We start from the raw sequence: 13,390 nt of genomic DNA on the forward strand, positions 1-13,390 counted from the left end.
TTTGGTTTTTCGAGACAGGGTTTCTCTGTGGCTTTGGAGCCTGTCCTGGAACTAGCTCTGTAGACCAGGCTGGTCTCGAACTCACAGAGATCAGCCTGCCTCTGCCTCCCGAGTGCTGGGATTAAAGGCGTGCGCCACCATCGCCCGGCAATAATAAAAATTTAAAAATTGAACAAAACCAGCAATTCTATTCAACAAAAGCTTACGGAGCCCCCTTTATGGGCTAACCTTGAACAATGGAGTGACAAGATAATTCCAGATTTGTTCTTGCAGAAATCCTGATTCAAGAGGGCAGATAGACATGGGAAGCAGCAAGTTCAGGATCACAGGGAACTTGAGCCAGCTGCCCTTAGCTCTGGGGTCAGGGAGACTTCCGAGGTGAGGTCAGCCTTGACTGAGTTTTGGAGAATGTTAAAAGCTCCATGAGGCAGTAGGATAGCTTGAAGGAAAAGATGAGGCGAGGAGGTGAGAGGCAGATGACATTTTTGCAGGAACTAGGTTCTGTGGCTAAAGAGAGAGGTATTTATTTAGAGGGAAGTCCAGGGGTTCTAGGGCCTGAGGGAGCCACCGCAGCTCCCGCCCTTCCCCGAGTCCCTTCCTCCTTTTCAGCCTCACTAACTTGCTTTCAGGAAGAGCATTTTAGTTTCCTTAACAATCAACCCCTCCTCCCCGAAACTCCCTCATCATCTTCCTCTCCTCTTCCCCAGCTCCCATCACTCTCTGCGGACGCCCCGCCCTCCTAACTTCCTCAGTCAGCGGGTTCTGATTCATCACAACGATCCCTTGAGCTCAGGCTTTGGACTGCAGGGACACTGTCTTCAGCGGGAAGCTTGTTGTGCAAATTGCACAAAGAGGCAAATTGCCAGGAGCCGCGTTATAGTCTGCTTATCGCAGTGCCTGCTGGGTGTCCTGGTTCCACTTTCTTTCCGTCTTCTCTGCCTTCTTACCTGACTCGAAAAAGATCCTTTAAATTGATGGCTCTGGGATCATTTTGAAGCAGGTCTTTGTAAAGTTGAGACTCATCGAATCAGGGATTTCACACCTAAATTGAACTATACATATTTTTCTAGACACCAAGGCATCATAGTCATTCATGTATGCATGCATGCAGTTATGCATCACACAAATTTTATTCTGTTTTTTTATTATTATTTGTTTTATGAAACAGGGGTTCTCCACGTAGCCTTGGCTGTCCGGGAACTCACTCTGTAGACCACAGGCTGACCTTGAACTCAGAGATCCACCTGCCTCTGCGCCAGAGTACTGGGATTAAAGGTGTGCGCCACTACCACCTGGTCACTTTTTAAAATTTTAATTAATTAATTAGTTTTTTTTTTTTTTTTGAGAAAGGGTTTCTCTGTGTAAGAGCCCTGGCTGTCCTGGAACTTACTCTGTAGACCAGGCTGGCCTCAAACTCACAGACATCCACCTGCCTCTGCCTCCTGAGTGCTGGGATTAAAGATATGCGCCTCCACTGCCCAGCACAACTTTTACTTTCTATGGAGCTCTTCTCTTTTAGGTATATGCATACTATTTACTAAGTTCTGTGAGCTCTAGCCTCCTGTGAAGGAGCACTTTGCCCAGGAGAAGACATAAGGCAACAACAACAAAAAAAACCACAATGGCCCCAGGAAGAAGATGGGATGCTGTGTGTGTAGGAACCATAGCAACAGTCAATTCGCCTGAGGTAAGGGGCAAGAAAGACTCTGTGGTCACCTTTTTATTGTTTCTGGAAAGTCAAGCAGGGGAAGTAAGTTCTAGTGTCTTCATCTGTCACCCGTCTGTCAAATTTTATCTTTCTGTGCTGTAAGCAACTATCTTTCCCAAGATAGTTACTTAAGTGATACAGTTTTAGGACAGTAAGGGAAAAAAAGGGAAAGGGGAGTCAAAGCAAACACATTGAAGCCGGGTGATGGTCATGCACACCTTCAATCTCAGCTCTTGGGAGGCAGAGGCGGGTGGATCTCTGTGAGTTTGAGGCCAGACTGGTCTCCAGAGCAAGTTCCATGATAGCCGGGGTTACACAAAGAAACACTGTCTCAAAAACCAAAACAAACTAACAAAAAAAAAATCAAATACATTGAATGATGGGACCCAAAGAAATCCATAAGAATTTAGGAACAGCAGCGAGATGAAACGGTTTTTGTACCTCTTGGTGCCTGTTACTCATAACGTGTCGTGTGTCTAAACCAGACAAAGTAGCCCTACAGAGTCAGTACCTGACACTTCTTTGGTTTATTTGTTTTGCGTAACAGGGTTTCTCTGTAGCTTTGGAGCCTGTCCTGGGACTCGCTCTGTAGATCAGGCTGGCCTGGAACTCACTGAGATCCACCTGCCTCTGCCTCCCGAGTGCCTGGATTAAAGATGTGCACCATCACTGTCCAGCTCACTTGACACTCTTAAACCATAGAACCAGTGCTTTGGCAGTTCTCTAATGTTCTTTTTAAGGTTATTTGTAATTCTACATATTATTTATTTTCTGTGTATAGGTGTTTTACCTGTACACATGTTTATTCGACACGTGCATGCCTGGTGCCTTTGGAGACCAGAAGAGGGCTTCAGGTGCCCTGGGACTGCAGTTCTAGATGTTTGTGAGCCGCCTCATGGGTGCTGGGAGTTGAGTCTAGGTCTTCTAGAAGAGGAGCCAGTGCTCTTAACTGCTGTGCCATCTCTTCAGCTCCATTTAAAATGTTATTACTATATGTGTCTGAGTGTTTTGCCTGCATGTATGTGAAAATGCCACAATGAATTGTAGTACCCATGGAGGCCAGAAGAGGGCATCAGGTCCCTTGGAACAACCCTATGGGTGCTGGGATCCATCCCATGTATTCTGGAAGAACAGTAAGAGCCTTTTCTCTAGGCCTCAGATATTCTTGAGATGGTCTCCTATCCCGGCAAGAGTAGTGTACACTAAAAACTATCTTTAGTGTTGATTATTTTTCAATTTTATTTAATTTATTTTTCTTTCTTTGTGGTGCTGGGAATTGAACTCTGGGTCTATTTCCTGCTAAGCACTTTCTCTACCACTGAGCTGTCCTCCCAGCCCTCTCTTCAGGTTTTGAATAAACATTTACTTGACTTAAACGTCCAAAACCATAAGGACAAAGTGAGGTCTTCCATCATCCCATCAGTTTCTCATTCCTTTCCACAGTTAATCATAGTTATGAGTTGTTTCTCATTTTTCTCCTTTCCCCAGGTAGTGCACATATGAACAAGTAGGAATATATTTATTTATTCTCCTTTCTACATAAATCATAACGCACAGGACGGAGTGTCCTGTGCCTGGCTCACCTCTTCAGGACCCTCGGCCCTGGCCCTCGAGGTTAGTAGCAGGTGTCTGTTGAGTATCACTCGGGGTTTCTAACCTTTGTTACTGCAAATACAACCTTTGTGTGAATGCCACCGCACAGCTAGACAGCGGGACCAAGAAGACACATTTCTAGACACAAATTGCTGGGCCAAAGTGGAAACTTTGAGTGATATGTGTCAGATTCCACTTGATAAGGCTTTATAAATATGTATAAATATGTATCCCCACCAACAGTTCACCTGTGGGCGCCACCCCAGCCTCACTGGCACAGCAGGACTTGGTAGGACTAGTAAGATAAGTGGTAAACGGAGGCCAGTGGGTTTGGTTTCCATTTTTCCCCAGTGAGATCTGTATATCAGTCTAGAGACTCACCTCAGGAGTCTACACGTGTTGCCAGGTCTCGGACTCTGAGAAAATATATACTTTTATTTGAAAAATAGCTTTAGACATTGTTTTGAAAATGAAAGAAGCAGCCTCTACAAGTTGCAGCCGAACAATACGAAAACATCACGGGAAGTCTGGGAAAGACTCGGGACCACGACAGACTTAGAAAGGCCCCTGACACTGACTCAAGCGGCCTGCCCGAGGGGGACACCGACTGCAAAGTCATGTGCCTTTTGTTTCTGTAATAAATATTGCCCACCTCCCACAGCCTACCTGCTCTCTCCACATACACGCAGCCCCTGTGTTCTCTACTCTTAGGCGTATAAAGCAGCTGGCGAGTACTTTAAAACAGCCTGCTTTGTTGCAAATGTCCCCTGCAGGGCGAGCCTCTTCCTTGAGGGTCCCCAGATGTCAGCCATGCAGACAGCTGAGAACTAGCTAAGAGGCTCAGCGTTATTTCTTTTCGCGCAGACAGTAAACCTCTCTGGAGAAGGGGATGAGTGGCAGATGGGCTTGGGTACTGGTACGCCCTGGATGCCAGACCCCTCCTCCTTGTGACAGTTGCTGGAGATCCCTGTTGTTTTCAGTCACAAGGGACTGGCGTCCTTGAGGACTTTCAGAGGCTTCATAGGTAAGGTGCCCAGCCACTCTGTTGCGCAGCGCCCGGCTCTCAGCATTTGTTGAGACAGCAGTGTCGCCGACAAGCACAGCTGTTTTCTTCCCCACCCTTCCTCGCCCAGCTCAGCCCTCGAGAATCCACCTGGGAAACTGGCCCAGCTGGTGCGGCCTCTAATGAGTGGTTGGGTCATGAGGAGGTGGACTTGGCAGGGAGGAAGGTGGAAGCCCCCAGGGGTTAATTTGCTCACATAGCTCTCAGCTGACTCAAAGTCTCACCTGTAGGGCGTCCCCTCCACCCCTTGTCTTTTGATTTTACTCTTGAGAACCCCAAGACTCAAAATCGGGCCTGCTTCCTGGGCCTGGAGGTTTGCAGAAACGGCCTCTGTGGCCATTCTGCCACGGCCTCTCTCACGCTGTTCCCTGTTGTTATCTTGACTATCCAGAAGACCCTTTTCCTCTCCCTCCCCATCCTGGGCTACAGCCTTTGAGATCCTCTGCTCCCCCAAAGGAGACTTGTCAAGATGGTGGGTGGGAGACAAGAAGACTTAGCAGAGGAACGCTTGAGGGGCCTAACTGGGGCTAAGATGCCGGGAAACTGTTTGTTCCTGAGGGCCAAGTAGAGAATCCTCTGTGGGTGGGAATTCTGGCCTGGAAGAGGCCTTCATTGGCCGCCACTTGGCAGCACACAGACTTCCTTGTGCCTAGAAGGCCTACCTGGCTTCAGGTCTTCAGGTTGGTTACTTGGCAGGTAGTCTGTGACCCTGTAGGAGGGCAGTGGCCACTCACCTTCTCGCTTAGTTCCAGCCTAGAGATGGGGCGTTTGTTGGGGATTCTCATGAGGCCACACCTGGGGAGTCAGTTGCTCGGTTCAGTGCTAACCTAAGAGGTTCTCTGCCCCAGCCTCTCCTCACGCCAAAGGACAAGGGTTGGAAAGGGTGGAGACAAAGCCCTTAAACTTTCAATTTAGCCCCACCCAGTCTGAGCCTAGGCCCTCCCTTTGGAGTTAGCTTGTACCAGATTGGCACCGGGACCCTCCACCCTCTCCTTAGCCATGGCCTGCCTATCTCCCCCTGCCTCTGCATGCCTCATGCCTGCTTTCTCACCAGGAGTACCCAGGGCAGGATGGCAGCTACCACAGCCACCACGGCAATGAGGGTGATGAGCAGAAGGGCTCGCGAGCGGCAGCAGAAGGAACGGGTGGCGCTGGGAGCTGGGGAGGCCTCAGAGATCTCGGCCAGGCTGCGACGGGGCAGCACACTGTCTTGTTCACCCAGTGGCATCCCATGGCGACTGATAATGAAGACCTGTGACTCCCGGGGTAGGGTGGGCAGCAGGTCCAAGGGGAGCTGAGTCCCCTGGCTTGAAGATTGTCTCCAGACCTGCTGGGAGACAGCCAGAGGGTTTGTGTGGCCCCCACGGTCTGGTGAAGGCACAGGGGGCAGGCCCACGGGCACCGTCAGGGTCTGGGAGCTCTTATCCAGCATGGAGGGCCAGCGGGAGCTCTTCTTGCTGAGGAAGGTGACATAGCGGCAGATGGGACAGACAATAGTCCTCTGCACCTGTCCATCCACCCGGGTAGAGAGCAGGTACTTGACCAAACAGTCGTGACAGAACACATGGCCGCAGCTCAGGGTCCGGCTGGCACCCTCTAGATCCCGGAACTTCTCATAGCACACAGGGCACTCGCTGCCCGAGCTGTCCTTGCTCTCCCCTTCTGACATGGCCCCTCAGAGGTAGCAGGCCTTAGCTGGGGACGGGAGGACAAAGGGTCGTGAACATCTGGGAGTTGTTCCTCCTCCCCCACACCCCTTCCTGACTCCCACTCACGTCCTGACTCCACCTGTTCTTTCTGTTGCTTTCTCTTCTTTCTCCTACTCTTTCTTTTCTGGTTCTCCTCGGAGGCCTACCTGGATCACACTAAGACGTAGAGCCTAGGATCCATAGAGGGGTTGTGCAGGTCCTCCTGGGGCTGGCAGCAGGAAACAGGTAAGAGATCCTAACAGCACTAGGCTTGGGTAGGAAGTGTGTGGAGTGGGGTGAATACCTGAAGTACCCGATGCCTCACCACAGCTATGACAAGCACTGTTGATGTCCTCACCTCTTCCTGATTCACAGCCTGACCTGGCTGCCAGGGCAAACAGGGGCTAAGGAGATACAGACGCACAGGCAGCCTTAGGCAGTGTTTAGTTTGGGCCTACCCTGCATACTACAGACTTCAGACGTCCCTCTCATCAGGGCTTGGCTGATCTGTGGCTGACCTAGGATTCCATACCTTATCACCACTTCCACGACTCTGTTCTCGGTGGCCATCATAACTATAAAGCAATAAAAAAAAAATGAAGCTCAGAACTTACACATCCAAATGCCTGCTGGGCCCTGAGTGGTCACACACCAGCCATGTTCAATCATTCTTCAGATTCTCCTCCTATGGTGACCAGAGGCGTCAGGATTCCGATTAACCTCAGTAAAAGCAGATTTTCATTCCTGGAGGGTGTGTCTGATAGTTCGGAAACAGCAAAATCACTGAGATCTGAGTCTGGTGGAAAATGAGTGGTCAGAGTCATAATATTGCTTGAAAGCGAAGCTATGGAGTCACTCTGAAGTTCGCAGTGGGTTTCAAACCAATCTGGGAGGGAACGGGAGACCCAGCAACTCTCTCAGCAGGACTGAGGGTGACTTTGAAGGGGAACACCTACTTGGATGTGGGCTGAGTCAGAATTGTTACACATATGTTACATACACGTGTTTCTGGTATCACAACTGTGTAGCCTAAACTTATCCAGAACAGCCTTTTGGGAAAGAACCAGATAACTCTCACTGACATATGGTGCCACCGGTGACAAAGACTGACATCCCAAGAGCCACCGAGGACTGTATGGCTGTCCTGAGATCTGACAAATGACATGACAGGAACAGGATTAGCTACCGGTAGGAAGGATCTGGGAAGATCACAAATCACACTCCCTTTTCTTTGTTTACTTAAAAATTCCCTTTGCTGAGTTGAAAATGTACTAATATTAAAAAAAAATTAAAGGGAGTGGTGATGAGACCTGGAGCCATAAAAACAATACCAAATCTTTGTGGGGGCTTCTTTGGTTTCTGGGGGGGGGCTAATGGAGATGGGGGTCAAGCACTCAGATGGCTGAACTGGATTGATTGCCTTATCTGTTATATTATTATCGATTACAGCCATTGCTACCTGTTAACCTTGGTCAGGCTGTTTAGCTCCTCTGAGCCCCAGCTTCTCTGTAGAAAGAGATTGAGAGCTGGGGCATGGTGGTCCATGCCTTTTACACAGCGAGTTCCAGGATAGTCAGGGCTGCATAGTGAGACCCAGTCTCAACAAAACAAACAGAAAAGATGAGGTTGACAATAGTACCACCTTCCTCCCAGAACTGGGGTGGCATTAGTGAATAAAGAGTATGACACCCAGTGACAAGGGAGAAGAGCAGTGGTAAAACAGCTCAAATCTGCGGGGTGATGGCGGCAGACACTCACGGAGGCAGAGGCAGGCGGACCTCTGTGAGTTCAAGGCCAGCCTGGTCTGTAGAGTGAGTTCCGGGACAGCCAGAGATACACAGAGAAACCCTGCCTCGAAAAACCAAAATCAAAACCAAACCAAACCAGCTCAAATCTTCTCTTTTCTCCTGGAGGGGCCTAGAGATCCCTGTTGGGCATCTCGTCTGCAGTCACACCCCTTGGCAAAGGACAGCTCTCCTCAAAGTAGGGTAACCAGACAAGATGACGGTAGACTAGGTAAGTGATGGGCAGTAGATGAATTAGGATAGCGATGGCAAGTTCTCAGATTTCTTTCCTTACAGTCTTAACCGAATGGACTCCTATCAGGATGATTTAAAAAAAAAACAAAACAAAACCCAACCATCAACCAAACTGTTCCTCTGCACTGTATAACTCCCCAAGACATACGGCGGCAATTCTTTCTGTCTGCTCATTCATCCATCTGTCCATCCATCAGACTTCAACGCTATTTGCCACGCTCCCGCTATTTGCCAAACTCTGAGACTCACAGTGCCGATAGAGTGGTCACGAGGTCCTTCATGAAGCCTAATGGACATTCATGAATTTTCCTTTCCTTTCTTTTCTTGTTTCATGGAGACAGGATCTCTGTAGCCAGGTTGGCATGGAACTAGACTGTCGCTAAGGCTGACATGAGCTCTTAGTCCTCCCGCCCCTGCCTTCTGCCCACTGCATGCTGTGAAGACAGGCATGTACCTCCATGCTTGGGTATGAGGGTTTTTTAAAATCTTAAATAGATTTTTTGAAAAAGAGGACTGCGGATCAGTAACATCAGTTGTTTGGATAACTGAGAAGTGGAGCTCAAGACAGGCGGGAGAGCAAGTACAACAGAAAGAGCATGGCTAGGAAGACGGCTTCAGTGTCGTTTAGACAAAACTTCTAGCTTTATAAATTAAGGTATTCAGCTTTCAAGATGGGGGAGGGGTGAGCGTGTGACTCAAGGTCACCTGGCAGCGATGGAAGAGAGAAGAAAGACTCCGCGGCTGAGGCAGAGAACGTTATTAGGCCCTGTTGATAGACTGGGTGAGTAGACATTAGCCAAGGCAGGAAGTCATGCTAGGGCTGACGGGGGAGGAGTTCTAGGAAAAGTCAAAAGGCAATCGAGTGAGTGTCAAAGACACCCCGGGTCCTTCTCCAGCCCTCTCAGCTCCAGGTGCCTCGGGAAGCCACCCCATTCACGCTTGGGCAACGCCTGTCCCCCCATCTTCTCAACTTCATTGCTCAGTGTTTTCCTGGCCCCTCCTTCCTCAGTTTTCCCTTTCTCTCCATGCATCCCATGCTGTCCATGCTGAGTGCTCTAGCAGGGGCCTGATTCTGTCTTGAGAGCTGGGGTATGGGAGAGCACAACATACAAAATACAAGGAGCGTGCTGTCGCCGGGGCACAGAGAGGTAAGTACCACTGTAAAGCACTTCATGCCAAAGACACCCACCTTGGTGTCTTTAGGAAGGTGCCCGGGGGAAGAGGAGGATGGAGACGTCTTCCTGGCTAAAGGGAGACCAGTGTTGAGCTAGCAATAAATAATTACAACAGCGGCCATTTATTGACCACTAATTACATGTTTGGCTTTTCGAATCCCTTCCTCACCAAATCCCAACAACAAGTTTGGGAGGTAGGTATTATCTCCATTTTACAGACGAGGAACCTGAGGCTTCGGGCTCCAGTAACTTGGTCAGTCATAATAATGCCAGTATAGGGAAGACCCAAGGCTTGAACTCAGGATGGCTTAGCTTGACAGCCCAGAGGATGTATCCCCATCTCAACTGGGGTTCAGATAGGGCTCCACAGAAGACCTTTCAGATGCCAGTAGATGATGCAGCCTGGTTCTCGAGCGACCCTAATCGAGGCTGTCCCTCCGGCTATTTATGAAGCAAGGAGAAGAGAGTGCTTGGCTGAAGGGAGCTGACCTCACGGAGCTCCTGTATCCATGATTCTTTACAGGAACATCATATTTGCAGGGTAGAGATAAGGAACAGGTGTCACCCATCCTAGCCCCCCCCCCCAGGAGACAGAGTGCTGCTTCTAGACACCTGTGGTTCCCTCCCAGAGCCCTGGTGCAAGCCAAGCAGTTTCAGGCAAGACTGTCTCCCCACCCATAAACAACACACACAATTGCTTCCTCTCTCTTTTCTCTCACACATCACTCCAGCCTCAGTTCACAGCATTGTCGCTCTTCTTCCTCCACCCCGGCCAGCATTCCCCACCCCCCGGCCCCGTACCTGAGAGAGTGGTGTCCGGCTGCCCAAGGCCTCCACGGAGCAGATGGAGCCACCCAGAGGCACAGGGCTGACAGCCGCTGTCACTCTGCTGGCTGGGGAGGCATTTCCTAATGACTGAGCACGTCGGGAGGACAGCGCAGGGAAGTGAATGCTGCCCAACCCGTTTGAGGCCAGGGGTTGGGCAGTTGCTGGTGTCAGGTGATTCCAATGAGGATGCTAACTGAGGAGCCCTGGCCTGAGTCAGAGGGTCTCACTGTGGAAGCAGTAACCCAGGATCCTTTGACTGGGACTTCCCTGGCCAAGGGTCCCCCATCCAACTGTGGGAAAAACCACACATAGGGATCCCCACCTCTGACCCTATGCAGAGTAAAGGGGACAATAGGTCAGAGCCTATGTAGGTTGTGACACCCAAAGTCCTACCCCAAGTTTGCTGTGATGCGCCACGTGCAACTGTTATTCCTTAAACAGAGGGGTGCCAATAGACCCACCATCGCCAGCATAAGCAGGCATAAGCAGGTTTGGGGGAACCACTGTGAATGTCCTAAAGTAAATTTGGACAATAATAGTTGACAACGTTGATTATGTATTTCAAAATAGCTAGTAGGGGGCTTTGAAGGTTCTCCACATGAAGAAATGGTTTACCGTTTATATCTGAGTTTATGGATATGTCAGTCACACTGATCTGATCATCAAAGATGCTAAACACATATTGAAATGTCATGCCCTGCACTCAACTGCTTACATGTGTACAATTATGTAGTAATTGAAGATTAAAAATTATTAAAACAATGTTGAGGAGCCTGGGGAAGATCAATAGGTCAAGTGTTTGCTCAGTGTGCACAAAGCCCTGGGTTTGACACCCACCTCTGTATAAGCCAGATGTGGTAACACCTGTATGCAGTTCCAGCACTCAGAAGATAGAGACAGAGTCGGGTGGTGGTGGCACACACCTTTTATCCCAGCACTCGGAGGCAGAGGCAGGTGGATCTCTGTGAATTTGAGGCCAACCTGATCTACAGAGTGAGTTCCAGGATAGTTCCGAAGCTACACAGAGAAACCCTGTCTCGAAAAAAATGACAAAAAAAAAATCCATGAAAAACAACAAAAAAAACCCAGAAGGTAGAGACAGAAGGATCATGTGTTCAAGGTCATCCTCAGCCACTAGTGAATTTGAGGCCAGCCTGGGATACATGAGACTCTGTCCCCTAATTTTTTTAAAAAAGTTGAGGTAGGGACTTGTGGTTAAGATCCTCTTGCAGAGGATCCGAGTTTGATTCTCAGCACCCACATGGCAGCTCTCAGTTATCCACAACTCCAGTTCCAGGACACTTGATGCTCTGTTCTGACCTTGGTTGACATCACACATGCACACAGTGCACATATGTACATGTAGGCCAGACACACATCAAAGTGACTAAAATTTTTTTAAAAAGTTAAACCGTGCGTGATGGCTCATGCCTTTAATCCCAGAACCTGGGAGGCAGAGGCAGGTGGATTTCCTGTCTTAAAAAACCAAAAAACAAAAAAGTTGAGGTAGAAAAAAAAATCAAAAAGCAGCGCTGTCCACACACACAGAAGTCATCGGCGTGGGACAGAGAGCCAGGTGTCGGAACTGTCTGTTGGAACTGTCTGTCGGAATGTCGGAACTGTCTGTCGGAATGTTGGAACTGTCTGTCGGAATGATTTCTGCACAACAAACTCATCAGGAGGAGTCTGACGGGAGCGGCATCAAACTACCCTTCGGAACCATCTTCCCAGGGGCCTCTTTTATCCCGAGTCTTTGTTTCTTTCTCTTACTTTTGGAGGGGGAGGTGTAAGTGCCGCTGAGCACTGTGGAGGTTGAGGACAGGATGACGTGGGTTCTTCCACCATGTAGGGCCAGAGCACACACTGAGGTCATCGGGCCTGGTGGGTGGCGAGTGTGTTATCTGCTGAGCCTCCTCCCTGGTCCTCTCTCTAAGAATTATTATTTCTGTTGTGTGTGTGTGTTGTGTATGGAAGGCAGAGTTGGGGGCACATGTGCCATGACTGGCATGTGGCAGTCAGGAGAATTTTATGGAGTTACTCTCATTTTTACCTGGGCATGGGATGCACTCAGGTGTGGGTTCTGTGGTGCACATCTTTACCCACTGACCCATCTTGCCAGCCAGTACGGTGTGGTTTTGTTTTTGTTTTTGTGATCAAGAATAAGGAGGAATCAAAGGTGAGGAAACTGGAACATATTTTGGGGACATTCCTTCTCAGTTCTCTCAGGAGGGCCCCGAAGCCATTTATTTTTTTCTGGAAGGAAAAAAAATGTTACTAGATAACAAGCACAGGCAAGCATGTTCATGGCCCCTAGGGTGACCACTCTGCCCGTCCACCACAGTCCTGCCTCCGGGGGTATCTTGTTCCCGGAGGAGGACATTCTGGAGCATCTAGTCACTTCACCCAGGGACACACGTCTGGGCAGGAAAGCTGCCATGGCAGTCTCTCATGCTCTTTTTCCGAGAGCTCCAGGGAGTCCCAGGCTTAGTAAATAAAGTCACAATATGCCCAGATAAATCTGGCTTTCAGATAGACGTCAAATGTTTTTTGTCATCTGTCTGTCTGCCCGAACCACACTTATATTAGAAAATACATAAGTATCTGAAACCCAAATGTAGTTGTGTCTGGTGGCACAACTTACCTGAGATGCTAAAACAGACGGATCCTAAGTTCCAGGCCAGCCTAAGCAATCTAGGGAGAACTTGCTTCAAGGAAGAAGGTCCAAACATCCTGGGATGGAGTTCAGCAACAGAGGGTTTATTTAGCATTCCTCTGTTCAAAGCCTTGTGCCAACACCAAAAAATAGTAAGATAATATTGCCGAGGTTTCAGATTCTTACGCAGTGTGGCTTTAACTCTGTCCAGGGCATTCCTGGGGATTCCTAAAAAGTACAGTGCCCACTGTGTCTCCCCAGGGAAGGGGGAGGCAGACTGGGTGTTGCCTGAACTTGGACTTACCTGACTTTTAGAGTGATGGGAAATTCCTGGGTCTATTCTGTATCTTCTGCCCTGGCCGCCATGAAGCTTGGCTTTAAAGAGGACCCTTAATGAAGAAGCACTTGTTATCACGCTTTATCATGGCGCACTACACGTGTCCAGACCCAGTGCTGGCTAAAGGAGAAATGCCATGTCCCTCTGGGAAACATACTTAATCTGTCTGTGCCTTGGTGGCTTCACTCATAAAAAAAAACTCTACAGAATTGTTGTGGCAATAAAAGGAATGATGCAGCCGGGCGATGGTGGCGCACGCCTTTAATCCCAGCACTCAGGAGGCAGAGGCAGGCGGATCTCTGTGAG

General features: G+C 49.1%; 1 protein-coding gene and 1 long non-coding RNA gene across 2 annotated transcripts in view; one reads left to right on the forward strand and one right to left on the reverse strand.

The window, feature by feature from the left end:
• The window catches only part of LOC101989262, a 4,760-nt gene extending 1,438 nt beyond the window's left edge, over positions 1-3,322 (forward strand). Inside the window, exons 2-3 of the long non-coding RNA XR_001228961.1 lie at positions 1,520-1,687; positions 3,197-3,322. This is a non-coding gene — a long non-coding RNA (uncharacterized LOC101989262). The remainder of the gene's footprint in view (positions 1-1,519; positions 1,688-3,196) is intronic.
• Positions 3,323-5,397: 2,075 nt separating this feature from the next.
• On the reverse strand, positions 5,398-6,033 carry Rnf222 (ring finger protein 222). Its single transcript, XM_005349817.1, has one exon. It carries the CDS (start codon positions 6,031-6,033, stop codon positions 5,398-5,400), a length of 636 nt encoding a protein of 211 aa, XP_005349874.1.
• Positions 6,034-13,390: the final 7,357 nt, after the last annotated feature.

The sequence above is a fragment of the Microtus ochrogaster genome, chromosome 7 (assembly GCF_000317375.1).
Source record: "Microtus ochrogaster isolate Prairie Vole_2 chromosome 7, MicOch1.0, whole genome shotgun sequence".
Taxonomy (NCBI): domain Eukaryota; kingdom Metazoa; phylum Chordata; class Mammalia; order Rodentia; family Cricetidae; genus Microtus; species Microtus ochrogaster.

Coding starts and splice junctions, on each gene's coding strand:
- Rnf222 (XM_005349817.1), bottom strand. CDS start 6,033: ATGTCAGAAGGGGAGAGCAAGGACAGCTCGGGCAGCGAGTGCCCTGTG.